The sequence below is a fragment of the Aythya fuligula genome, chromosome 4, assembly GCF_009819795.1.
Source record: "Aythya fuligula isolate bAytFul2 chromosome 4, bAytFul2.pri, whole genome shotgun sequence".
Lineage (NCBI taxonomy): Eukaryota > Metazoa > Chordata > Aves > Anseriformes > Anatidae > Aythya > Aythya fuligula.
Genome location: NC_045562.1, coordinates 24,901,647 through 24,927,499, shown reverse-complemented (window position 1 = coordinate 24,927,499; position 25,853 = coordinate 24,901,647). Strand labels below are relative to the sequence as shown.

General features: G+C 38.7%; 1 protein-coding gene across 2 annotated transcripts in view; it reads left to right on the top strand.

Annotated features, from left to right (window-relative positions):
• Positions 1-25,853, top strand: part of GALNT7 (polypeptide N-acetylgalactosaminyltransferase 7) — a 69,540-nt gene that overhangs the window by 34,758 nt on the left and 8,929 nt on the right. Inside the window, exons 3-7 of one of the 2 annotated variants that reach the window (XM_032186449.1) lie at positions 12,552-12,718; positions 19,025-19,155; positions 19,336-19,415; positions 21,175-21,357; positions 24,094-24,211. In XM_032186449.1, coding sequence (XP_032042340.1) covers positions 12,552-12,718; positions 19,025-19,155; positions 19,336-19,415; positions 21,175-21,357; positions 24,094-24,211 — 679 coding nt within the window. Of the gene's footprint in view, positions 1-12,551; positions 12,719-19,024; positions 19,156-19,335; positions 19,416-20,827; positions 21,011-21,174; positions 21,358-24,093; positions 24,212-25,853 lie in introns of both variants that reach the window. The other variant, XM_032186448.1, reaches the window with a different exon arrangement.

Genomic DNA, 25,853 nt, shown 5'->3' with positions numbered 1-25,853 from the left:
AAATGAAACCAGGAATGTATGGGGATGCTGAAATATCTGTGTACAAAATTTCAAATCATCTCACTTCAGCCTTTCAGCACTCTGCGGGAGGGCCAAGGGAACCATAAGCTGGGTTTAGGTGGAGCAATACTTGTATTCCATTTTACTTCTGGTTGCAAAGAAATGGGGGCAGGCTGAGCAGACCCTGTCCAAAACCTCTGTACGGTTGCTGGAAGAAAACTTTTTTTTTAAAAACTTGGTGTTTTTTTTTTTTTTTTTACCAAGTTGTTGTTTTGATTTTATTTTTAATTCTAATAGGCAAAGCCTTTTAAAGAGCCTTTATTCAGTTTTACCTTTTGTTCTGCTTCCTAGCAGAACTCTAGTTAAACTAATGTTAGCTTTAGGGAATACAGTAATTAATTAATTTACTCCCAGGGTATTTTTGTGATCAGGAGTGTGCACAGAGATAAAGCTAAATAAAAACAAAATGATAAAGTTTCTGGATGATTTTAGATTCAAGATAAACACACCATGCTAGGGAAATAGAAAATGGATGTAGGCTGGGGATAAATTTTGTTAGGTACAAGGTGCGTCCTCTCAAAAAAAAAAAAAAATCTGAAGAGAATTTTGTTTCCAGCACCCCATCCAGTGTTTAAAAACCACCTGTCCAGTGTTTAAAAAAATAATAATAATAACAAATCCAAATGTTCTGGGTTTGACCAAAGATCTATCTTCTCTGTGTAATAACATATGCGTGAGAGAAAACATACAATAATGGAGTAACTTCCATTGCTGGAAACCGGTGGGCAAGGGCTTCTTGAGCCAAAAATTGCAACAGGATCGTCATACTTTGTGGACCCTTTTCAGTGCTCTGACTTGTCTTTTAAGTATCTTTGAACTTCTAGAATTCAGTACATCCTGAGAGAAAGTCTTTTTCCAGGCTGAAGTAAACAGTATGTGTGCTAAAATGCTCAAAGAGCTGTCCGTATTTGGCTCCAAGGTTTCAAGTAGCAAAAACAAGTTCGGAGACCGTCTCTGAGTGCTGTGTGCACTGTGTCTGTTTCTTACACTGTGTGTGCACTCACTTGCACTTGTAGTGGGCTCTCCTTCCAGTTCATTGCCTGGATAGTGTCCTTGAATTCTTCTGCAGCTTTTTATAGTCATTTCAATTGAGACTGCCAAAGTTTGTTTCTTTTTTATTGCCCAGTAATGACCTGGAAGAGGAGGTAGACAGCTTGGATCCCAGCACAGATGCTTAGGCTGCTACAGTCGCAAATTCTCTTCAGTGTTCATTCCTCCTCCTTAAGCAGTTATTAATCTAAAAGGATCTTCTGTCTTATCCTGATGTACTTTGCTGAAGAGCTTTGCTTGAAAAGAAACCAAAGATCCTTGTCAAAGACTTTGGAAGTTCAGTTACTCTATTTAGCAGACTCACTTGTGTTCACATATTTTTTTGATTCCTTTAAAAGATTGTAATATGTTTCTGCAGCATGGATTTCTTCCACAAAAGCTGTGCCTATGACTTACTAATTTGGTTCTTTATTATTAGCTTCTATTCATCACTGGAGTCGGACTTAGTAGTCAGCTATTCTTTAGATCCCCAGGGCCCTTTTGTAAAAAATGGTGTCAGATTTTCCTACTTCTGTTTGCTTGAAATGAAGGCTGGTGTCAGCAGTAGTTATACACCATGATAGTTAATCAGTTTATGTTGCATTCTTCTGGAAATACTGTGTTTAACCAAAAAAAAACAAACAAACAAACAAAAAAAACAATTAGGTTATTCAGAGGAAAAAAAATCCAGTAAAAGCTATCCTACAGATATCATCTGTTATTTCCAAATTACAAAGTCTGTAAGCTTTGGGTAGCTGAAGATAGGAGCATGTACTGGGAAGTATCACTGTATACTTGACCTTTTTTTTTCCATGGATATCTGATGTTGGTCACTGTTAAAGAGTTCAGTGGAAATATTTAATTAAGTTTTCTTGCTTCTGAAGTGGTCTCTTTTCATTCTGAGCATTTATCAGACCACCAGACTTTCTGGCGGGCATCCTACTTGTGTTTGAAAAAAAAAAAAAAATCCAATAGCAGCTTTCATACTGAAGTAAGCAATTTCCCAAGCTTTTTTTTTTTTTTTTTTTTTTTTTTTTTTTTTCCCCTCCATCTATCTTATTACTTACATTCAGTTTGCCTGAATTAGTGATTAGTGCTCATTTCTGTTTTCATTTTAGATACCACCCAGTTTATTTAAAGAATGTCATTCTCACTGCTAGCAGCATCTCGTTTTTATTCATGCTGCCTTTTGTAGTTCCTTGCTAGACTTTTATTTATTTATTATGATTAGTGGTAAATATTCTGGGCTTCTAGTATAGTGTCGTTGAAAAAGCTCCCCTTTACAGCTCCCCTTTTCAAGAGGAGGTGTTAACAAGGACACTTATTTGGCATTGAACACTCAGCACGTTGTGCCCATAATTAGAACAGGGCTCCCAAACAGGTGTATTTTGTGCTGAGGACTCGTATCGTGCTTTTTCACTTGTGGGTTTTCTGATGTTCTGTCCCCTGGAAACACTAATGATACCTAAAACTGTATGCTCTGGAGCACAGTTTGTATTTATTGTGTGCCCTGAGGCAGTGGAAGTCTCTTGCCTGTGCTTTCTGTGCTGTCAAGTGCTATGATTCCTCTGTGCACATGCTGGTGCCTGTCTGAATCCCACTTGGACAGCTGGTACTTCCCCCTGGTGGTATCGATGGCTTCCCTTGTCTTCATGCTAGAAGATCCCATTTAAGTTCTGGTAATCTGTATCTGGTTCATTTTGGAGAAGGCAATCTTCCCTGGATAAAGTTAATCTATGACAAAAATTTAGTCTAGTCTTCCTCTTGTCTGTAAGCCCTTCTCATTGCTCTTACCATTTCACCGATCTCAACTCCACCAGAGTTTTGCCTTTTCTTCTTCCTCTCTGCATGTGCTTGAGCATTTTTTCTCTGTACTCCTTCTAGGCAGTCAGGCCCTACTTTCCCTACTCTTGCTTTTTGCATCCGAGCTCTATCAGAAGCTCCTGGGCTAGCCAGGTGGGCTTTCTGCTGTACCATTCCTGTAGGAATGGGCTATTCCTCTTGAGGAGATTGTCCTCAGAGAGCTAGGCCCTTTTGGCAAACTTGTAACACCTGAAATGATGAGCTTCTTCTGGCAGATGTTGGGAAACATTTAAACAGTGGATTCATTGTGAAAGAGAGTCAAAGGAGAGAAAACTGCCTTATGGACAAAACCACTGAGTAAAATGTGGAGCTCTGAGAAGATGCTGTATGGTGTGTTGCTCATTTCAAGAGGTTTGCCTGGTTATACGATCCTGAGACAATTTTAGTTGTTCCAAAGAACCTGCATTCAGTGCTTCTACAAGAAATGTGTCTGCGACGTGCTAGTTGCAGCAGTCTCTCATAGCAGTTTTTCTCTCAGAAACCCTGAGAAGCAATGCAGGTTTTTCTTTATCAAGTTCATTTCCACAGCAGAACAACACCTCCCATTCTCTTATATGGAGAGCTCAGCTGGGCTGATGTCAAGCTCATTGCACTTTGGGTTAAGATTTAGGTCAAGAAGCACTCTCTTGAACTATATTGCAAGTGATGCTCTGTGAAACTCCCTGTTAACTAACTTAGGTTACTTTGGAGCCCTAAAGCCAGGGATGTTCTTACTGTTGATCAGACTTTATGCCAGCATAATTAACTGTGTTGTCTGTAAGAAAGGATCCCTGCTCAACATGCTTTGCTCAGACTTGATATGCTGTTGTTATCCTACCCATAGAAGACTTGCTTACAAATTATTATTACTGACCCAGAGGGTTTTAGTCTTATGATTCTATTTATGCTTGATTTTTTTGACAGCCTCTTTTGACAAATGCTACAGGAATTTTACCCTGAGTAGTTTGACTGGGAGAGAAAGCATTATGACTCTTTGTGAATGTTTATGATATGAGACAAATTAATCTCTTACTGAATTTTTATTTCAGTATTATAACAGATAACTGCTGTCTCTTCACCACTGTGAGCCAGAATCTCAAGTGCATTACCCACACTCATCTGTCAGTCTGATTGTAGCAAAATAAATATTTTAAAGTGTTTTTTCCTTCCATGGATTATCCAAATTTACTTTCCTTTTTAATGACGTTATTGCCTCTTACAGGGCATGCCTCCTGGGCCATAAACCCCATACTTGAATAATTGGATCTGTTGTCCTGGATCATCTTTTTACATCAAAAAGAAATGGTGATAAGTTGTTGAAAAAAAATCAAAAAGTAACTCTTCCTTGCTTGAGTACCGTGCTCTGGGTGTACAGAAATGTGTTTTTGGACAACTGTTTTTGCAACTCCCAACATTTTATAAAATGTTTTTTTGATGGTCATAACAAAGTGAATAAGAATTGACTTGGTTGTAAAATCATAAATGTAGTTTTGGAAGGCGTTCATACTATCATTTTATTTTTTTTTACTATTATTTTTGGTATAAGCAGAGGAGGGAATTCTTTCCAAAAATAAAGCCTTGAGTTAACATAAGAATTCTCTCATAACAAGCTGTATGTTATTAAAACAAAACTGTTATTTAGTAAAGACAGTTTCCTACCCTAGTTTGATGATGATGCCTTGGACGCTTTAGCTGGTCCCAGTGCTGTTAAAAATATCAAATTCTATAGCACGTTTTTAGAGCTTACTTGAGTTGAAAAAATAACAAAATCTTTAGTTATAAACAATTACTCAAGGCACATGATAGGGCAAATGAATCTTGGCTGCTCGTTAGAAATGGATGGCCTTTTTACTCTGGGTGAATAACATGAATTTAATATCTTTTATAATGCTTAGCTGTCCAGTGAATCTTGTCATAGCTAAGCTGATTGAATAGAAAAGCTCTGGAGTAGAGCCTGCTTTCTTCAGGAATGTGATTAGTAGCTTAATTATAGCACTGTGCAAATTACATATTTGATACTGTTATATGAAATAAGCTTTCAGTAATTACTGTTGGTATCAGTGTCAGTGGAAATGGAGCATTAGGGACTTGGTCTCATTTCACATGGTACCTTGGGAACAATCTTTTCTTCAGGCGTTACATAGTCTACTGTAACTCTTCGGTGGCCAAGAAAACTAGTTTTGCAGTATGAACATAAACCTTGGTGTGCCTTGCTGAGAATCAGGTGAACACTGGTGATCAGACTAAGTGAAGAAGGACAGTGTGTCTGTGGCCGTGCACCAGCTGCCTTACTCTTGGCAAAGTTACTGGGGGGGGAGGGGGAAATGGTGTTTAAAATGCAGTTGGGGATGTATTGTCAGAGCATCTCCTTGTGGTCAGGAAAGATGAATTTCACTTGTACTTAAGCAGAAATAAGTATTTTCTGTTAACATTTTGTTAACAGGTCCCAATGGTGAAAACTAGAGTAAGGATGGATCCAGTGTTTCTTCAATGCCAGCTACTAGCATTTCAAGTATTAGGTTTCAGCAGAGAAATAGCTCACCCTAAGAGCACAAAGAAGTTGACAGAAGCACCAGGTGTGTTGTCTGTTACTTCTGTGTGCGTATACATCTAAGTGAGAAGACTGAGCTCTGAACAGAACCTCTTATTCAAATAAATACATATGCATAGCATACATATATGGTGTACAGCATATATACCTGGTACATATTCAAATTCTGCCTTGAGTTTGGAGGAGGAAGCGGAGGAAAGGATGAGAGGTTTTGTGCAGCTGTTTATGTAACCATCCAAGTGCAGCCTTGGATCATAAACATTTTGGGGCAAATGGAGGAAGCACTCTCTGTCAAAGGAGTTGTACTATGAATGCAAAGCTGAAATAATAATTGAACTGCTTATGCTCTGTCTTGTTCCTGCTCATCAGAATTTCATGTTAAAGCATTTAAATAAACTGGTGTGATATAAGTTATAATTCAGCCCAACTGAGCCCAGACAGGAACATGGGGGTTTTGATATCTGATGAGCAAGACATGGCAGAAATAACGTATTTCCTTGGGACTGAGCCACAAGCTTCTTCTCGCTGTTTAGTTAATTATATTAGGAAACACCTGTCACAGACTGCATTCTTTTAAGCCATGTGTTGGCAAATGCATCAAGCTGCAATTTCCTAAAGCAGTGCAAGCTCAAGCAGAGAAATGATGAGAATTACCATATACAGGGAGTTGTAGCTTCTTTGCAGTATTTTCTGACAAAACTGTGCTAGCTGCTGCAGAGGGGAGAGCAAAGTATAGGGCAGAAGAACAGCTTTTGTGTAACTGACCCACAGGAACATTGTCTTCAGGTGTCTAGTGATCAGTTTGCCCTGTCTGCCTTCTCTCTGTGGTAGTGTGCTGTTCTGCAGAGGACTTGAGAAATGTGAGGAAATACATTTTATATTTTATAATACTATTTTAATTATTATTGTATAATTATATTTTATTGTATAATTATAAATGTATTATTTTTATTATACATTTTATAATACTATTTTAAACCAAGAACGTATTTTAAATGTTGTATCTGCAGAGCTACAATGCCATAAAACCCAGCGGCTCTAACTTGGAAGGTGAAAATGATCTGTCTCATATCACAGGAAGAACAGGCTGAGGACAGCTTTGGGCACAACACAAAACAGGAGCTGTGGGGGAAAGGATTTGGCTCCCTATGTCTGCAAGGCAGCCTCCCCTGGGGGAGGGAATTTGTTTCTGGCCTCTGGCTCTCCTGCACCAGCATGTTTATTGCTTAAACTTTTTCAGTGAAAGTAAGACCATGGGCAAGATTCTTGTGATTTAAAAAAAAAAAAAAAAAAAAAAAAAAAAAAAAAAAAAAAAAAAAGAAAAGCAAGGTTTATTCTTTTGACTTTCCTATTAGCAGTAATGTTGGGTCTCTACAAACCTTGTCTTGAATTTGGGTCGTGGTGCTCTAAGAGATAGCTCGGAAGTGCAGCTTGTGCTTCCAGGGGAATGGGCAACTAAATTCAGTCATATAGCTTTGCAGGCTGCTTCAGGAATGGAAGCAGACAAAGCCTGTAGCTATTATAAAAATAGGAAATGCTGCTTTGGCATAGGTTTAAGCTGTTAAATAGCGTGTAAGAGCAGTTTTGCTACTGCCTGCTGAAGGCAAAAAGAAAAATACCCAGCTGAGCAAACTGTCCTTCCTGGGTTGTCTGTTCACTTCTTTCCTGGAACCCCTGTTTTGTGAGTTATCTATTAAAAGTTTATATTCATGCTGATAATGTATAAAAATATCCTGTAATGATTCATAGGTAATAAATACAAAGTTAACAATAGATTTACTTAGTTATACCTTAGCAAATGAATGCAGAGTTCTGTAATCTGCTTCTCTCTGTGCCAGACAGAGGCATTGATGTTTCAGACTTGCAGGCACTCAAGCAGCAGGGCTCAGTGAGGACCTTGGTGTTGGCAGCTGTATAGATGAGTAAACTGTTGGAAGGTGCTTTGTGAAAGAAGCTCTCATCCATCTTCCTAGGGGGTAGATGCAGTTTACTGCAGTAGTCATAATAAATTGATGATTTAAAACAGCGTGCAGCCCCGAATTCAGAATTAAACTATGTAAACAGCCTGCTGTCTGCTGAGCGCCTGTGTCCTTATAAGATAAGAATGGGGCTTATGAGAAAAGGAAGCTGCAAATGGCAACAGCTCCTGACTTCCTCTAAGGCTCTGCTAGTGCTAGAGCTGCTCAAAGAAACAAATGCATGCATTATCAAACAATTAGCAGTTGGTGATTATTGATATCACTGTGAATCATATGCATTTTTCAACATGAAATGCAACTTAAAGCTGTTCGTAATTTTAAATTGTATTTTATATTCATTCAAAAGAGAGATTAGAACTTTAATGTTAATCACAATTTCAGGTTAATGTGTTAATACAAATGCTAAATTGAGACCTTCATCTCTTCACTCACTCGGGGCTCAGCAGAAACAGAACTGACTCGAGTGTTGTAGGAGTTGTCTCCTTGGGCGGTTACAGCAGTGCTGCCCTGGAGAAACCTGTGCTGCTGCCTTCTGGGCTGAGCACACAGGCACGGTGCTGTGAAATTAGAAACAGCCAGATTGGGGCCCAGTGTGCCTTTGGTACACACAGGTGCAATTTAAGCAGCTGACCTGAGCTTGACAGTAACAGGGAGGAGAGCTGGCTGTGGCCACATGCTTGCTTTTCTCTGGATTTGAGATGCTTGCTTGCTAGGAAAGTGAGGAATTCAGGATAACAGGAAATTCAGTTAGCTCAAGATCTCAAATTATCCTTTAAGTAGCTATCTGATTGAGACTAACTCTTAAATTGCTGTCAGGGTGCTGTCATCATTTGCTGCTTGTATTTTTTGCTTGGTGGTTGGAGTACACTTCCAGGAGAAGCAGCAAATAGCCTGGGCTTTTTTTTTTTTTTTTTTTAGACTGAGGAAATTTGAGCCTACGTCTGTGATTGTGGTGGTTGCTGCCAGGGAGGCTGTAGGATTCATCCAGTCCTTGGGCCATGCACCCACATGTGGTCACTTCTGTGGAACTAAGGGCCATCAGCAAGAGCAAGCCAATAAAGAGAGAACTAAGCACTAAATTTCCTCAAGCCAAAGGGTGCTTCAGCCCAGATCTCCAACTTCTTGTACGGAGGAGTTCCCCAGAAAAGGTGTCCTCTGCTGAGGCAGGTGGCGGAGGGGCAGGGATGCTGGGTAGTACTGTGTCCCTGCAGCTATGGAGAAGGGAGCGGGAATAATTTGTATGGTAAGTATATGGGCTGGTGGTCAGAAGAAACATTACTCACTCTGTTTCTCCATTAGGTCATGGCTGTATCTTTCAAAAGGTTTCTTCTCCTTCCAGCAATTAGTCAGCCCATGGTTCTGCTCAGTACTACTGGTGCTTGCTTGGGGACAGGAAGCTTTGACTTGTGGGCTGGTCTGAAGGTGTTGATTCCCTTCACCTATGAGCTCCCTCAAGAAAGGAAGCATAGAGAGCTGCTCCTCCCTGCAACGTTACTGAGGAACAGTGTTGCCAGTCCTTAATGGATGTGTATGCTTCTGCCTCATCTTGCTCCATGCCAGAGCTCTTTACTGGGGTCAGACAAAGTGAAGTGTCTAGTGGCAGTGCTAGCTTAAGGATGCTCTGGTCTCACTCCTACAGATCTACTGCAGTGTGGTGTCATCCCAGGTCTACCAGTAAGAATTCAAAATATTTTTTGCAGGTGAGCTGATGTTTGCTATCCTGGTTCGCAGCTTATCGCCACAGTTGTCCTGCAGGCCTCGTCTGAACAGACACCATGCAGGACAGAGGCTGCTCTGAGCAGCACGTGGGCAGGACAGAGCACTCAGAGGAGGAAGCTAGGGCCTGAACCTACTTAGATCCTCTTTGTCACAGATCTGCTTGTACTTTGAATCTGCCCCGTGCCCGATTTTAAAAGCTGCATTGGCGCCTATACCAACTTGCCCCTATCTTTTAAAACAGAAATATTAGCTTGTAAGTGTAGGCTTTTAACTTCCCCTTCCTGGTGTCTGAAATTCACAGGTAAACTAGAACTGTAAAATCCAGCTTCAAACACGGGGAAAGTGCGTCATACATGGTTGGTTGGTGTTTGGTTTGCTAACCACTGGATGTCACTGCTGCTCCACAAAGAGATTCTCCCCAGCTCCCTTCGCTGTGGGACTGGACATACGAGAGCAGAGGATTTGGGGTTTTGCCACTCAAATAATTGAACAGCAATCACGTTTCTTGGGAAAATTGCCTGAGAGATTAAAATATACATTAACCGCTTATATCTAAAGCAACAACTAATTCCCAATTCAAGGTAATTCCCAATGCAAGGTAAGAGAAAAGATTGTGTGTGCAAATTACTGCAGTCTGTTACGTTCAGGGGCTTGATGAGTCGGTATGTTGCCTGTCTAGTAAGTGAAATCAAGTCCCTGCAAAAAATTAGAAGTGTGATTTAGAAGTATAAGTGCAGTGTTTTTACGGCTTACAAATGGTATATTTAGCAACACGTGATTTTTTAAGTTTAAGTAAAATGTGCTGAGAGATTTGGGGAGATTAAGTTGGGTTGGTAGAAAAAAACCCTAGACCTCTGCTTTTATGTTTTAAAAATATATTAAATACAGATCAAAAAAGCTTATAAATTGCTCACAGATGTGGTGTTCAATTCAATTTTTGTAATAGGTTTGTTTTTTAAATATGCTAAATTACTGTCTTTCATTCTTATGCCTTTAACCATTTTGTTCCTATATTATTTGCTTACACTACAGAAAGTGGAAGAAATAAGCACACACAAGATTTTGGTTTGTTGCAGCATTTGCTTTGTTTGTTTTGTTTGTTGAAGGCAGTCTGAAATGTCATGGCTGTCTGTCTTTTTAATTGGAAAGCAAAAGTTTCCAATGAAAACTTCCAAAGATGTCAGGCAGCAGCACCAGATACTGCCTTCTTCTTCAAGGCAGTATCTGTTATTAATGTTCTGTTATTAACCTGCTGTTAAACGTGTAACAGAAAACCTTTCTTTAAACAGCTGACTTAACACACCTAGTTAGCCTCTCCATTTTATCTCTACAAATAGCTAAATAAGTTGTCGACAACTTAAATTCTTGTGCTAGAGATTGAAGTATTGTGACTTGTAATCAGCTGAAATCTCTGAGAGGAGTTTGTGGAAGAAAAGCATTAATGGCCTGATCCATATAAAAAAAAAAAAAAAGTAAGTCTAGCACCTGTGTATTGGTACCTTATAAATACGATGAGCTGCAGGTACTTCAGGCATAAAAACAATCGAGAGGGAGGCTTTTAGACATTAAACCGTACTTCTAGAGATTATGCTGTTGTAGAGATTGCTTACATCAAGCCTGAATAAGGGAGGAAAGACCTGATCAGATAGCTCTTAGCTGCAGAGTGATTTGATTCAGTAATTTTCATTTCCCTCAGGAACAAAATGGATAGTTTTTCTATCAGCCTCAGTTTTCTTTCTTCTGGTGGGTGAGGACTATGCATCAATGCTGTTACCAGGCAATAAATGAAATAATTCCTTCTTGACCAAAGAAATGTTGTTTAAATATCTATAGACCAGTTAGATGAGTCCTTTCCATGTGTCTCTTAATTTAGTTTCAGAAAACCTGGTGATTTCTGGTGAAAAAGGTAATTTCTTTCCAAACAAAGGAATGTTTCTTTGCATTTAATAAGCTTTTTAATGTATATTGGGGAATAAAACTATGTAGGTTTGTGCATCCATAAGTTTCAAAGTTTTCATTTGTAAAAAATAATTTCTTAATACATAAATGGGTATCTTTGGAAAAAGTCAGATTCGCTCTAGTAGAGACTTTGCTTGCTTTACTTGTCTTCTGCCCACTGAAATCTGGGTCTGCATCTCTGGATTCTGTGATAGGAGGTATATTGCATTTGGAAAAGGGGACTGGTGATCAGGTAGGAAAACTTCAAGGTATAGAAATACCTGGACTGGTTGTAATTAGGGAGACTGAATAGTCTCATTTAGGGCTGCAGCTGGGGAAGCGAACACGACAATTGCAAAATAAATGCATTGTTGATAAATGTGATTTAATGAATGTTGAAAAGTGTGGCTGAAATACTTGTGTTGCTTGCCACTAAATCATCTGTAATCCCTCAGGAAAAAAAGACATGAGTTCTTCCAGACACTTTGTGTGGGAAAACTATGTAGTATGTGGAGGGAAAAATGTAATGAGTGGAAAAAGTAAAAGGATGATTATGCCATTATGTTCATTCACTTGCATGTCCTTTGCCCAGAGTGTTGTCTTCAGTTCTTGTGATATAGGCTGCTGCCTGTATAATTTCAGCAGCCGGAACAGGATTCAAAGGCAGTGATGTTTAGGGAATACACAGTCAGAAAGTCTAATGCTGTCTTGTGTGGATATGGGCAATCTTGCTGAAGGGAGGGACAAGGATGGGTTGCACTTTTTCCTTATAGTTAGACAACACAGTGAAATTGAAATGCAGAATGTTTTAAATGGATGCAGAAGTGCTTTTTGCGGCACAGTTTTACTGGTACAGATGGTTCATTTGAAAAACTTAGTAGGAATGAACATAGGAACCAGTCATGTTTCTGATGTCACTCTTTTTTGGTGTTGGCCAAGACATAAGAAAAATGAAAATAAATAAGAAAGATAGAGTCAGATATATGTTTGACTGAACCTGTTGCTTGAATATCCACCCAGTGCATTTGTGGGGATAGAAACTATTTATTTTAATCAATATTTGCATTTTATTATTGTGCTAGCATTTATTAGAAAATTTTAAATAGGCATAACTCTCAAATAAGCCATAAATTCTTTATCTTTATCTAAAATTAAGTGGACAGTGTTTAATTTCAGTGCTTAATTTATCACTACTCTGAGTTTTTGGCACAATTTTTGTATCTGTTCAAAATATACTTACTGTTGCACAAATTTGGCCAAAGCAGGCTGTTATTTGGGCATCATACCTCTGTAATGTGCTGCTTGAGCTGTATGATGTTTTGTGTCCTGATTCATCTAGAAGATCACCCTCAGTGAAGATTTCATGTGTGGAAAGATGATCAAGCAGTTCAGTAAATCACTGATAAAACTAACACAAGGAAATCCTTTTACAGGTGCAAATTCTGGCATTACGATGAAAACCTGCTCACCTCCAGTGTCGTCATTGTCTTCCATAACGAAGGATGGTCCACACTCATGAGGACAGTTCACAGTGTGATTAAGAGAACACCAAGGAAATACTTGGCAGAAATTGTGCTGATTGATGATTTCAGCAACAAAGGTACGTTGGCAATATTAACACACTGCTTGCAGAAAAGGAAAATTCATTGCTTTAAAAATAGGTTTCTTTTGATTTATTACCTGACATGGACTGAGTTGACTCTGCAGGAAAAATAAGTTAATTCTTCACAGTCATTTCAGTTTTCAGTGAAGGGAAAACTCTTTTCCAGTGAACTGCTTTCATAAAGGTGGTGATCCTTTTCGTGTTAGGTTCCCTTCTACAGCTGTGGAGATGTATGTAGGAGAAAGTTGGAAGAACTGGTACCTCTGTCCACTCTTGTGAAAATAAATAGTTTTAAGTGTATTGAAGGAGCTTGAGTTAAGTTTATTATAAATAATTTATTTTCTTATTCTGTAGAGGAATCCAGATTCCCTTTTTTTTTTTTTTTTTTTTTTTTTTTTTTAAATGTAATAAAAATGTGTCTAAGGTTATTGAATTATTCTGATTCATTTTCACTATCTTTTTATTTTTTAAAATCTTTTTAAGTGCATGTTGACTTCTCCCTATATTTGAGACCTGCATATCAATGTTTTCAAAAGTCCAGAAATTTTTCTCTTCCTTTGTGATGTATGTCTGGTCTTGGTTTATAGTATGTATTTATGTGTGATTCTTACAGATATAAACATACATTGACGTTTTTCCTTTAATAGTAGTGTCTTCAGGGCTAATACAAGTCAAGGCTGAATCCAGAGAACTGAAAGCAGTATGGGAGAGATTCAAATATAACATGATTGATATAGACAAAATCACTCTGTTTTTAAACTTAATGTTAAACTTAATGTACTATTTTGATATTTGTTTTAAAAAAAAAGTCAAATTTTGCGAGATATTATTCTAATGTAGTTCTTCAATACAAGTAGACAGAGAAAAAGAGTAGTGGCATAAATAAGAACATTTTAGATATACAAGAAATGTATTCTTGTAACTGAGAGTGTTTAGACATCAGTTACTGCCTCTGACTTTCTCCTTTCAGCCAAATTATTTGATTTCTTTTTCCCTTGTCTGCTATTAGCATGGCAATAATAGCACATCTGCCTTGCCCACAGGTTTGTGGGAATAAATCCATAAAACCAGCAAAACATTCAGGGATCAAGATGATGGTGAGACAAAAACAAAACAAAACAAAACAAAAAAAAACTTTTGGTAGTTTTGGTAAGATTTGTAGGAAATGAAAATCTGAGATGAAAAGAGAATGTCTTCAATAGCTTTACCACTGCAAAAAATCATGGTTTCAAATCTTTGCTCTTTGCATGTTGTATAATGCTATATGGCTCTGATTTTGTGGGGCAGTTTCTCAGCAGGGCTAATCCATCATTTTGTCAAAACTTTGAGGGTATACAATGACAATTTCTTTTAGATGATGGTGATGAGCCAGGGTAGGCTTTTAGGAGTATGAGCAAGTTTGAGCTGGTCAGGAGCGTAGGATACACTCCCTTTGCCCTCTGTGTGCAATAGCTGAATTGGGCAGTGGCATAGAAAGCTGATGACTCTGTGCTGAGGCTCTCCCTTTTATCAAGTGATCTGGGCTTGTCCCAGCTCCAGCCTCACAGCAGGAGTTGTTTTCTGCTGTTCTGCCCGCTATAAACCCTACGTTTGAAATCATCATGCAGTTGGGATTGACTTTTTTGAGTATAAGTTGCTATTAAAGATAATTAATGCATACTAATTTTTACTTCGTACCCGTGGGTAGGTATCATTTTCTGTTTGTTTTTACAGGAGAGGAAAAGTATTGTAAACTTGACTACATCTGGCTTAGTCTAATAAAGATACTGAATGTTACATTATAGTCTCCCGTATCCTTTACAGCCTTTGAGAATTTGGCTTAGATATACACACACGCTGTAAAACAAAAATATCTTCTCTCCTAAGGGATATAATTTTAATAATTCAGTCAGCAGACATGTACTGTGTGTTTCCTTTTCGGCTGGGATCACAGCTTTCCTTCAGAGCCATTAAAGGGCTGCCCGAGTGAGCAGCATAAAGTAACTACAATGCTGATGGTCTCTAGAAATATTAGCAGGCTTTTACTAATGATTGGGTTCAGTGTTTGGGTTGCACGAGTCATAGCTGACTCCATGCTATATATATGTAATTTACAGAATGAGTTTGGCATAACTGGTACTACAGTTTCCAGTACCTGATTATTATTAAATAAAGGTAGTGTTTTTCAAGAAATTTGTTTTCGAACGCAGAACTTATGCTCTTTGCTCACATAAGCATGGCTAGCAGATACAGCTAGCCTAGAACTAACACCAGCAGACCCTTGTCTTCATTTTTCCCACACTTCATTTTCCCAAATAACTTTAGGTTAGAAAATTGAGTAAAGCAAGCACAAGATGAAATGTTCTCATGTGCAAGCGACTCGAAAACAAGCAGGGACTGGAATTACTCTGAACACCTTGCTGCAACTGCACTATTTCCCTATAACAATTCATTAAAGTGCTTTAGGCTATTACTTGGTAAACATAATTAACTTAATTTCAATAATTCAAATTGCATTCTAGATGAAAAAAGTGGCTGAGGGAGGAGAATCTTGCTCTACTTCTTTCTCCCCAGAGAAAAGCACGAGCTAGTACAGCCCGCGCAGTGTGCCAAGCTGCCTAAAGAGATCTCCAGTTGTTAGGAGAGCTGCAAAACACAAACACCCTTCCCCATAGCAGAGCTGCTCAGGGCTTTTTCTTCTTCGGCCAGAACAGAGGTGGTGCCGATTGAAGTTCAGGACTTTCTCCTTCCCCTCCTGCTTTCAGGCCACTTGCTTCGTGTCTGCCTTTCCTTACATACCTTACAGGGAGAAACAGTTGCAACACTTGGAAAATGTTATTTTCATTTGAGTTCTTTGTATAAAGTCAGCTGGGAGCAGTCTGTTTGCTGTTTGACACTGCCTTCCTTCCGTCATCTCTTCTGCAAACAGTTGAGCTGCACGGAGAGATGTGCTGAATTCAGATCCAGCTTTTTTTTTATTTGCCAAACACAGAGAGAACAGTAACAGGAAGATGATGCCAAGCTAATTGAATTATGCTAGTTCCGATATTTTCAATGAAAAACCCTGCACTCATGTGTACTAGAACTGAAAAATCATTGCAGAGCTACCACGCTGTTGGTGTGGCCACACTGCTGCCTATATATTCTCTGCTTCAGAGTTTCTTGTACAGATCAAAACTATTTTGCTGCTAGCATTAGCTGTGCAGAGAATGCAGCTGGTCTGGAAGGGCAGCGAGGGCTCTTAAAGTACGCTTTCCTGCAGCTCTCTGCAAGTGCAGTTGTGGGTATGTCTGCAGCAACTAGCTACACATTTACATATCAGCAGTATTTCTTTCTGAAGAATGCAGGTCAAAATCTCAGTGATGCATCTGCCTTTTGTAGCCGATGCACGTAAAAAGAGTAACTACGAACATGGCAGTGTTCGCAGTAGCGTTTAAAGGATTTGTCTGTATTTTGCATTTATGTGTTTTTTCTTTATGGCTGTCTGATGCAGCATCCCCTACAATAACAAAAATGGGAAATAATGAGCACAGACAGGTAACAGAGTTTTTATTAGCTTGCTTAATAGTGCTCACGGGGTAGGGGGGGAACTGAAGCGTGAATGAGTACCCGTATTCAAACTGAGAGCTCTGCACCAGCAGCGTTACAGCACAGGGCACTGGGAGCTTGAGGGAGGGCTTCTGGTACTGTTTCTCTAGTTCTTGAAATGACATCCATGTGCCAAGGAAATAAAACAGAGCTCTCCTCCTCCCCACCCTACGTTGTAATCTGCAGCGCCTAATGCCTTTTGGAGAAAAGACGTGTTTTTTAAAAGCATTGATTCATGCTGTAATCATGCACTGAGACATGGGAGAACCACCCAAACAAGGGAAGACCAGATTGGTGGTTGTAGTACTTCGGGGGGGGGGGGAGGGGGGTAAAGCAGATGTTTTCAAACAGAAAATAAAATACTTTGAGGCTGTTGACAGATATCATAAATACACCTTTTAGGTGAGTGACATTTAATACTGGCCAAACAGTATTTCTAACTGTAAAAGGATCAGGTTTTTATACGCTACTGTCACGCAGCCTTGCAAAGCCAAGTCCTTATAGTATGGGAAAGCGGGAAAATTCAGTTTTCCTGTGGGAAATAGCACTTGCTGCTAGCCCAGGCACAGTTTCAGATAATGGACTGCAAAGTCCTGAGACTTATGCTGTAGAAAAGCTTTACACAATCAATATTACAGGTTTTTACAGCTCCCTGTGAACCTTACATAGTTGAACATTTGATAACTAAAACATTTGGATTCACAGGCAGGAGAGCTGGAAATAACTTCAGGGTTTAAAAACTCTGAAACATTCCTGACAGTCCTTCTGTAGCATGTATTTGGTATTTTCAGAATAAATGATGGTGTGATATAGAGATTCTCATAGTACCATTTCAGGATGACCTCATAACTCTCTTGAATTTAGCCTTTAAAAGTGTATATAACAGCTTTCATATCACATATTCTATATATAATACATGGCATGTTATTCTATAGAGCGTAAGTGATAAAATTGTTCTTTCTCTAGTTTGATATTTATATACTCTCAAAGTTTTTCTAATGCACAAGGGTTTACAGAAGACATTGTAAATGTGTGTGGGAAAGGAGAAGAGGTTACATAAAACTTTCACTTGAGAAAACTTTTTTTTTTTTTTTTTTTTTTTTAATAAAGTTGAAGAGGAGGAATTCTACCAGTATTAAACGATTACTGGTTTGGAATATTTTCTGGTCTTTGGTAGAACTGCTGAATTTTAAAGTTTGGAAACTTCACTTTTAACAAATAAACATTCATATTTCAATTATTTATATGTAGCTTCTGTTTAAACTTGACATTTTTTGAATACTTTTGTTAAGAACAGAAAATGTACTAAAATGTAAGGTGCAGCAAACTCCAGACTCTAGTCATTTCAATTCAAGGTGCAGACAATGCTGTAGCTGAAGCACCTTGATGGATACGTTCCCATTCTCCTGGCCATGCCACGTCTGGTGTTTGCCCAAACAGAAAACAGAGCCACCTTACCCAGCAAAAAAATACTTTTCAGGCTGATTTCTGCCAGACAAATGGCTTGTGTGGCCCCAAGGTTCAGCACTGGTGCTAGGTGTAGGATATGCTCCCAGAGGAGCCAGAAGCAGTAGAGGAGGAGAAAGACCTGCTATTCTTCATGGCAGCATGCTCTTAGGTCAGCCCAGACATGTTACCTGCCTGACCCTCCAAGTGTAGACCTGCTGTGGGTGCCTCTGCTCTAGCTTAGGTGGCTCCTTTTGGGTCCCCTCTGGGAGATCCTGGAGCTGGAGGCCATTCTTTCCAGCCTTTCAGTACAAAAATAGATTTCAAATGAACAGCAATAGTTAAATTAGTGTAGCCTCAAACTGCAAGCGCCTGACTGCCAGCCCTTCTGCCTTTCTGAATTTTCTCAACAGAATCAGCTGTGCGAAAATATTATGCAACACTATCATCCTTCTTTCAATTTGTGTGGTAGGAATGTGGTTTCCAGATTAGTTTGGCAAAGCTCAATGTGCAAATCCAGATCTGTAAGCATTCAAGTATAGCCAAATTTGATTGATTGATTATCTGTTAACTCATCCCTTTACTGACCAAGTCCCTTTGGCTAAAGTGTTCCTGTACTTTTTTCATTCTGTAGGTTTGTAGCGTGATCATCAGTATGAAGAGCTACAGCTCATCCACTGCAGTTTTGGCCCTCCAATTATTCCTTGTATTATTTTAATTGAAAACACCACCACCACCACAAGTGGGGAGAGATCTAGATGAGGGAGGGGAATGACTTGAGTATGGTGGGCTTTTGTCTCAGGTTTCCAGATTTCATAGGCTGACACACAGTTTTGTATGTCAAAAAGAAAGTCAGTGAAGAAAAATGTTAAACTGAAAAGTTATGCTTTCTACTGTATATGTGACATCTGGTGAGGAAAGGTCATAAGCTGAAATTTAGAAAATTCTCTGTTGGTCTATGTGGTTGAAATATACATGAAGACTTGAAAGTCACTCCTTGATATATTAAAGTGACTGATAATTTTTCACCCAGCTCCCCTGTGGTGTGGACAGCTTCACCTGATTTTTCTTTAAATGTGATTTTAAAAGATGAACTTGTGCCACAAAGCCAGAGACCTCCAAGGCTTGATCCCTTCAGGTTTAGTGTTTGTGAACAGCAGCACAAGTAGTTGAATTCAAGATTCTGTAAATCCTCTGTGTCTGTAAGTATTAAGTAGAGATGGATTTGGGAATACAAAACTGATTATTACTAAACTTCACCCAAATATTTTTTTCTTTGTTATTTTATAGCACACTTAAAGGAAAGACTAGATGACTACATTAAACAGTGGAACGGCCTGGTGAAGGTATTTCGAAATGAGAGGAGAGAAGGTTTAATCCAAGCTAGAAGCATTGGAGCCCAAAAGGCTAAACTTGGACAGGTAGGAACCAGCTCACAAATAAGTCTTATATATTTTTAATTTTACTCCTTTTAAGCTTCATTTTTCTGCCTCTAATATCAAAGTATGGCAATGTAAAATAAAGTTAATTAAATCTTTGTGATACCCTGTATAGAGATAAAAGTGACTGTACATCTGCTTCCTTGTTTTTCTCTTTTGAAGGTTTTGGTTTACCTTGATGCCCATTGTGAGGTGGGAATTAATTGGTATGCGCCACTTATAGCTCCTATATCCAAGGACAGGTAATGTTCTACTATGATTTCCAGTGCCTGGCCTCTTAGGAAGGAAAAGTCAGAGTAACAATCCATGCTTTTCAAATTCAAATCAATAAGTTGTATATCTATATCAATATATATCTATTTCAAGCTACATCAATATTTGCTGAATCAAGGTTTTATCAACTCCCAGCAAAAAAGCTACGTAAGGAGGAAGGAAAATATCCAAGTAAATTTCCAGATAGTTTATTTCAATTGGTATACTGAATGTTGTGCTTGTTGTAGATTAAATATCAAACAACTCTTGTCTTTTGCAGTGATCTGAGGGACAGTTACAAACGTGTTCTGTTGTAGCCAAGTAAGGACCCTGATTAAGCAAAGTGTTTATTATAAATAAACAAAATCGTGATTTGGGGTCAGAGCAGTAATGGTAAGAGTTCTGATTTAACAGGGACTTAAAGCCCCTGTGATCTCAAGAGTTTGATAACTAGATAGAGGTTAAAAACGCTCGCATGCTTCCACTGAGTGTGCATTACTGTTTTACGTGCCATAGAGGTGGGAGGAGGAGGCAGCTGCAGAGGCTCCTCCGGCACTGCCTGCAGAGGATGCATATGCAGGAGGTGCTGGCAGCTCTGCAGCCTCCATCCAAGCGCTCTCCCCTGGGCACAGCGTGCTGGTCCCTCAGCACCCAAGGGAAGAGCATGGCATTATAGCTGCTTGTTGCCTCCCCCACGTGTTTTTCCAGTCTCATACGGGATTTGTCTTAAAAAGATGGAAGAGCTCTAAGAAGAAAATAAGATTGCAGTTTGGTCACTGGGAGAATTTGGGGAGAATAACATGATGTCTTTTCCTTGTCAAATGCTGTATATGACAGATCATAATGAGGAGCACATTGCAAATTAAAAAAGAAAAATTCTTTGCAGGCCATTGCTAAAAGAGCACCAATAACATATTTTTTATCCTTAAAGGCTGGATTTGCAGCACAGTTGGGCAGAAGAGTGAACATCCATATTTACACTAGTAAAATGTTTATCGTACTTATTGGCAGCTAAGATCTAATATGAATAGAAATTATAGAAGATAATAATACTGTGAGAGTTTTAGCTTTCTAAAGGCTCCTCTGTTGCCTCCAGCAATGCTTTCTTAGAAGACCAATGTCAAGAAGAACACATGCAGGAAAAACTGTAAATGAATTGATGTATTAGCATTTTAGACTGAACTTTCCTGCTTCCAGAATGTCTTAAAACAACATAAAGAAAAGACTCTCTCTTTTTTCTAATGAGGCCTCCTTTTGCAAATAATGTTTACGAGTGACTTTTCATATAAACTACTCGATGAGGAGATTAATAATTGATGGTGTAAATTTCAGATTAGACAGATTACTCTTACTCTTCTTAAATTGTATCTTGCTCTTTCTTTCCCTTCTATAAACGTTTCAGAACTACATGTACTGTACCTCTAATAGATTACATAGATGGGAATGATTATTCCATCGAGCCACAACAAGGTGGGGATGAAGATGGTTTTGCCAGAGGGGCCTGGGACTGGAGTTTGCTATGGAAACGAATTCCGTTAAGCCACAAGGAAAAGTCCAAACGAAAACATAAAACTGAGCCTTATCGGTAAAGAAAGCTGTTTACGTGTCACGGATTGTAATGAATAACTGTCTAAAGCCTTTCCTTCTTCCCTCCTCCCTCTTCTCCCGTGAACCACGATTGGCACACGTGTCCCACGCGGGTCCCTGCACATAACCGCATCCTCCCTGCCACCATCTGCCGCCCCGCAGAACCACATGCACTGTGCCACTGATAGATGTCATAGATGGCAACACTTATAAGATTGTGCCGCAAGGGGGTGGTGACGAAGATGGGTTTGCTAGAGGAGCATGGGATTGGAGTATGCTATGGAAGAGGGTTCCCTTGACCAAGCGAGAAAAGGAAAAAAGAAAGACAAAAACCGAACCGTATCGGTAATCACTAAATCACTTACCTGTTTCTTTTTTCTTAAGTAGCTATTGATCCACTAAAACTTGCATGTACTTTTAAGCCTGAAAATCTTCGTATTGCTAACCATGACAGCTGCTTTGTTTAATCAGACCTGTTTGCTGCAACTGATTACTTGACTAAAATAGTTTTGCTACCTTCCGCTGCCTCTCCACTCCTGCTCTTGTGTGGTTAATAGGGTGTACATCAGAATAACATGGTTTTGCTTGGTGAGAAAAAGGATTGTATGACTTCGTTTCCAGTGAAAACTTTATTTAGCTATGGTATTTTTGAAAAGTAATGTTGGAAACAAAAGCTCTTATTTAATCATCTGATTTGAAATAATGAGCATGCTGTGAGTATTTGTAACAGCTGGTAATGCATAAAATCTGTAGGTTGCTGTCATGGCTTGATGCATGCATACAGCTCGTGGGTTATGCATGTACATCAGAAAAATGCCTTTTGTCATGTTTCTCCCACTTGCTTCATAATAGATCACATCTGACAAAGATGCATACTATTTAAGAATTTTGGCTACATATTTTCTAAGGTCTGAATTTGCTTGGGGATTTTACTTTAATACATATAACTTGAAGAAAACCAAAATTTATTTTCTGGGAAAACTCCAATGATTTTCACATAAGTCCCACCTTTTTCTTTGGCTTTGTAGGGGGGTATATGTTTTCTTCCCTGCAAACAGAAACTGGCTAGAAACCCTAGCTTACGTTTCTGGATTGCTTTTCAAGACTGGGAGGCTGCGGTTCTGCTGTTTTTTATTACTTTCCCCTTCACACTTAACTAATCGTGTTACTACATTTGAAAACAATCTTCACATCTTCAGAATCTAATGTCTTCTATTGCTTGTATGTATGATTTAAGCACTGTAAGAACTTATGTTGGTAATTCCCTCTCCTCACCCATGATTGTTCTTTGCTAAAATGGCAACACATGCAAGGAAGTTACAAAGCTTTGATCTGTTTTGTGTACAATCTAAATAATACCATTTTCTGACAAGGCTGTCCACATTGGAACTTTAATACTCGCTCAGAGGGGGATAAACTATTTCAAACATCACTGTTGTGTTCTGTGTTTACCATCCAAACAGGTCTTAAAATCCTTTAAAATGTTCCCAGAAACACACAACACATGTTCTCAGAATGGTTTAAAAGATGACTTTATTTTTAATAATACTTTGATAGTTACAGTGCCTTTTCTAAAAAGAGATGTTCCCTGCATCAGTTATGGCCGGGCTCTAGGCGTTTTGTTGCGGAAAAACCAAGGCATGTAAGACCAAGTAATGACTTTGCTTAAATTGTAGACATGATTGCCTAGTTTAAAAAGAAAACAAAACAATAATGAAAAAAATCCTCAACACCTTAAACAACTTAAATGACTTCTGGTAATGGGGGAGAATAGCCCCAGGACCAAATCCCACTTTCAAAAATACTGTGCTTACCCCTTTTTATCTTGTAAAATAAACTACTGAGCTTATGTGGATTTTACTGTGTTTTTTAACACACTTGATGGTGTGTTAAAGGCCAAGACTTTACTCCAGCATTTGAGGCCTCTCTACACTTGCCAGGTCTTTACGGTGCTCAGGGAAGCCAGCAGTGCAGGCAAGCCACAGGGCTGTGCGATGCCATGTGTTTCTCCCTGCTGTGCTTACTGGCTTCCTGACCCTCCAGTCCCTCTGGAGCAGCAGCAAGGCTGGAAGAAAATCCCACAAGCAGACAAGAGGAAGGAAGGGGGCATTCAGGAGGCACTCAGCATCTGATCAGGTGGTCTGGACAGCTACGTTTGCTGTGCTGTGGGCCACCCCATGTCACCTTTTCCTTGTCACCATTTTTAATCCCCAACCTAGTGGGGACTGCAGGTTTATCCACTAGGGTTTTTTTATATTTATTGATCCTTAGGGGGAAAATGCTTGGTATGTGTGCAGGAAATGGCTTAATGTATTCTACTCTCCATTTCCATGTAAGCAAGCTGCCAGAGAGTTTTGGTTAGTTTCTGCACAAATGTTCCAGTCCTAGTCACAGCATCTTTCTGACACATTAAAACTTGTTAATTGAACTTTGGCATATGTAGAGGGATTTACAAAGCCTTTTTTTTTAAAAAAAAAAAAAAAATAATAATAATTAAAAAAATGAAACCAAAATGGAAACCTAATATGCCTTGATCCAGGCCCTCTTAAAAATTTCACAGAGGGTAATGAAAAGTGTTTCACGTGATGGAGGTAGAAAAAGAGCCAGAGGGAAAAAGTAAAAAGCCATCATTTAACCAGGAAAACTCTGTTGCTTGATTAACAGTAAGTAAACATCAGTTTCAATGTGGCAGCTCTGCAGAACATAAACTTAAGTATGTTATATGGTCTCATCCCTTATATCAGAAACTTGAATGTCTGTTCAGTGAAAAATGTCTTGCCACAATGACTCCTAGCATTTTTCTAGTAGAAGCATGGTGGCTGGCTGAATGATAACTCTGACCAAAATTTTGTATAATTAAAAAAAAAAAAAAAAAAAGATATGCAACCTCACTAAAAATATACACAGGTCATTTCAGGAAATCACTGGAAGCTTATGACAAAGCTTTAAGATTTTTCAGTGTATTGCCATTAATCTAATCTTTATTACATGTTAACAGCAAATTGCTTCCTTGATTGGTGCTTTCTCTGAATGTTATCTAATCCTTTTGGCAGGAGGAATTACACTGTATTCTTCTTTCAGGTCTCCCGCAATGGCTGGTGGATTGTTTGCCATTGAGCGCGATTTCTTCTTTGAACTCGGTCTCTATGATCCAGGACTTCAGATCTGGGGTGGTGAAAATTTTGAAATTTCTTACAAGGTAACACTAAATACTGAAAACTTTCCTCTTGGCATCCTTGCAAACTTAGGGTCAGGAGCTGTCAGAGAGATGGCTTAGCAAAGAGACCCAAGTGCAGAGCAATCTAGATTTCAGTAATGGTTTGGGATCACACATGCTCCCCTGAATATCCAAACTGAAACCAGACTGGCAAATTAGATAGAGGAGGGGGGAAATCTGAGTGCTCTCAGGGTGTGTATGTGTTTATAGAAAAATGTTTTTTCTAACAAAAGAGAAAAAGAAGCACTTGGTTTGTGCATAGATGCATGTAAAGTATACAAGGATGCTACCAGAAGTAATCTATCCTGGTTTCTTCCTCCTTGCCATTTTTCTGGGTGAAGAATGGTCTCATGTACTTTTCAAAATTTCAAGAACTTCTCTACAAGAGAAATCTTCATGATTGAAGCACTAACTGCATAATTCATAATCATTGCAGAAGATCTTATTTTCAATCCCAGGCATATGCACACTCTTCAGTTAGCAGGAAATGTAAGATGATGATCATTAGCTTCTGGTAGCATCAGTATTCGTAATGACACAAGTGGCAGACAGCAGGAATCTGTCCCAATTAAGAAACGAAAGTGGAGACATCTAATATCCTCAGCAGTGATCTGTGAAATCGTAGCTGAAATTTACTAAAAGTACATTCAGAGCTCCCCAGCTACTCTTGCTGTTGATGATTTTGAGGAAAGCTCTGAGTGCACTTGCTCAGCTGTAAATCCATATGCAAAAGACAGTGACTGAGGATGTTACGTATACAGGGTCTTTATCCTTCTAATTCCTCGTCTTGCTTAGATCTAAATCGTGATTGAAATTGCATACAGTAGTTTTGTAATTGAAGTGGATAGTTGTTGCTGATTATGTAGAGACCTCCAAATTGGTTTCATGTAGATCAAAACCAATCTTCAGAACTAAATAACATTTATCAGTGTTGCATGCTGACTCCTAGATAGCGAATAAAATTGCTTTGCATATCAGTTTTTTAATCAAGCTCTTATGAAAATTAATATGATGATAAAACACATGCAGTGAAGGAAGTATTCTGCCCATCTTACCTAATAATGTTAAGTCTGTTTTTTAACTTAGAATTCAGTCTATTTTGGAATATCCACAAAGTTAGTTTGAATTTGGGTTTGATGCTACATTTTAAACTTGTCAAAGCTATAAGCGATTAAATTCAAATTATTTAGGTGCGTTTTCTTTCTCCCACAAATAGATGGATTATCTAAGGACATGTGGGTGGGAAGGAATTTCAGAATGGTAGTACACTTTCCCCATTTTTATTTTCAGCTACTACCACTGAAAAAAAATATCTGTTTGTTCTTGGTTGTAATGCGGTTACCAAATACATCATTACCTCCTACTGGTATTTATTAAGGAAATCTTAATTGTGATGGGCATCTAACCAAAACCCATCTTAGTGACAGTATGTGAATTGCTCCAATAAAATCAAAATACTGATTCTGTTATTTTAAAAATTACCCCATTCCATATTTTGTTCACTCATTCATTACTGTTCTTTTAAAATAGCAATGGAATGAGGTGACAAACTATTTTAAAAGCTTTTTGAAAAATTACTTCAGTTGAGTAATTTCATGTTGGAGTTGAAGATGTACTCAATACA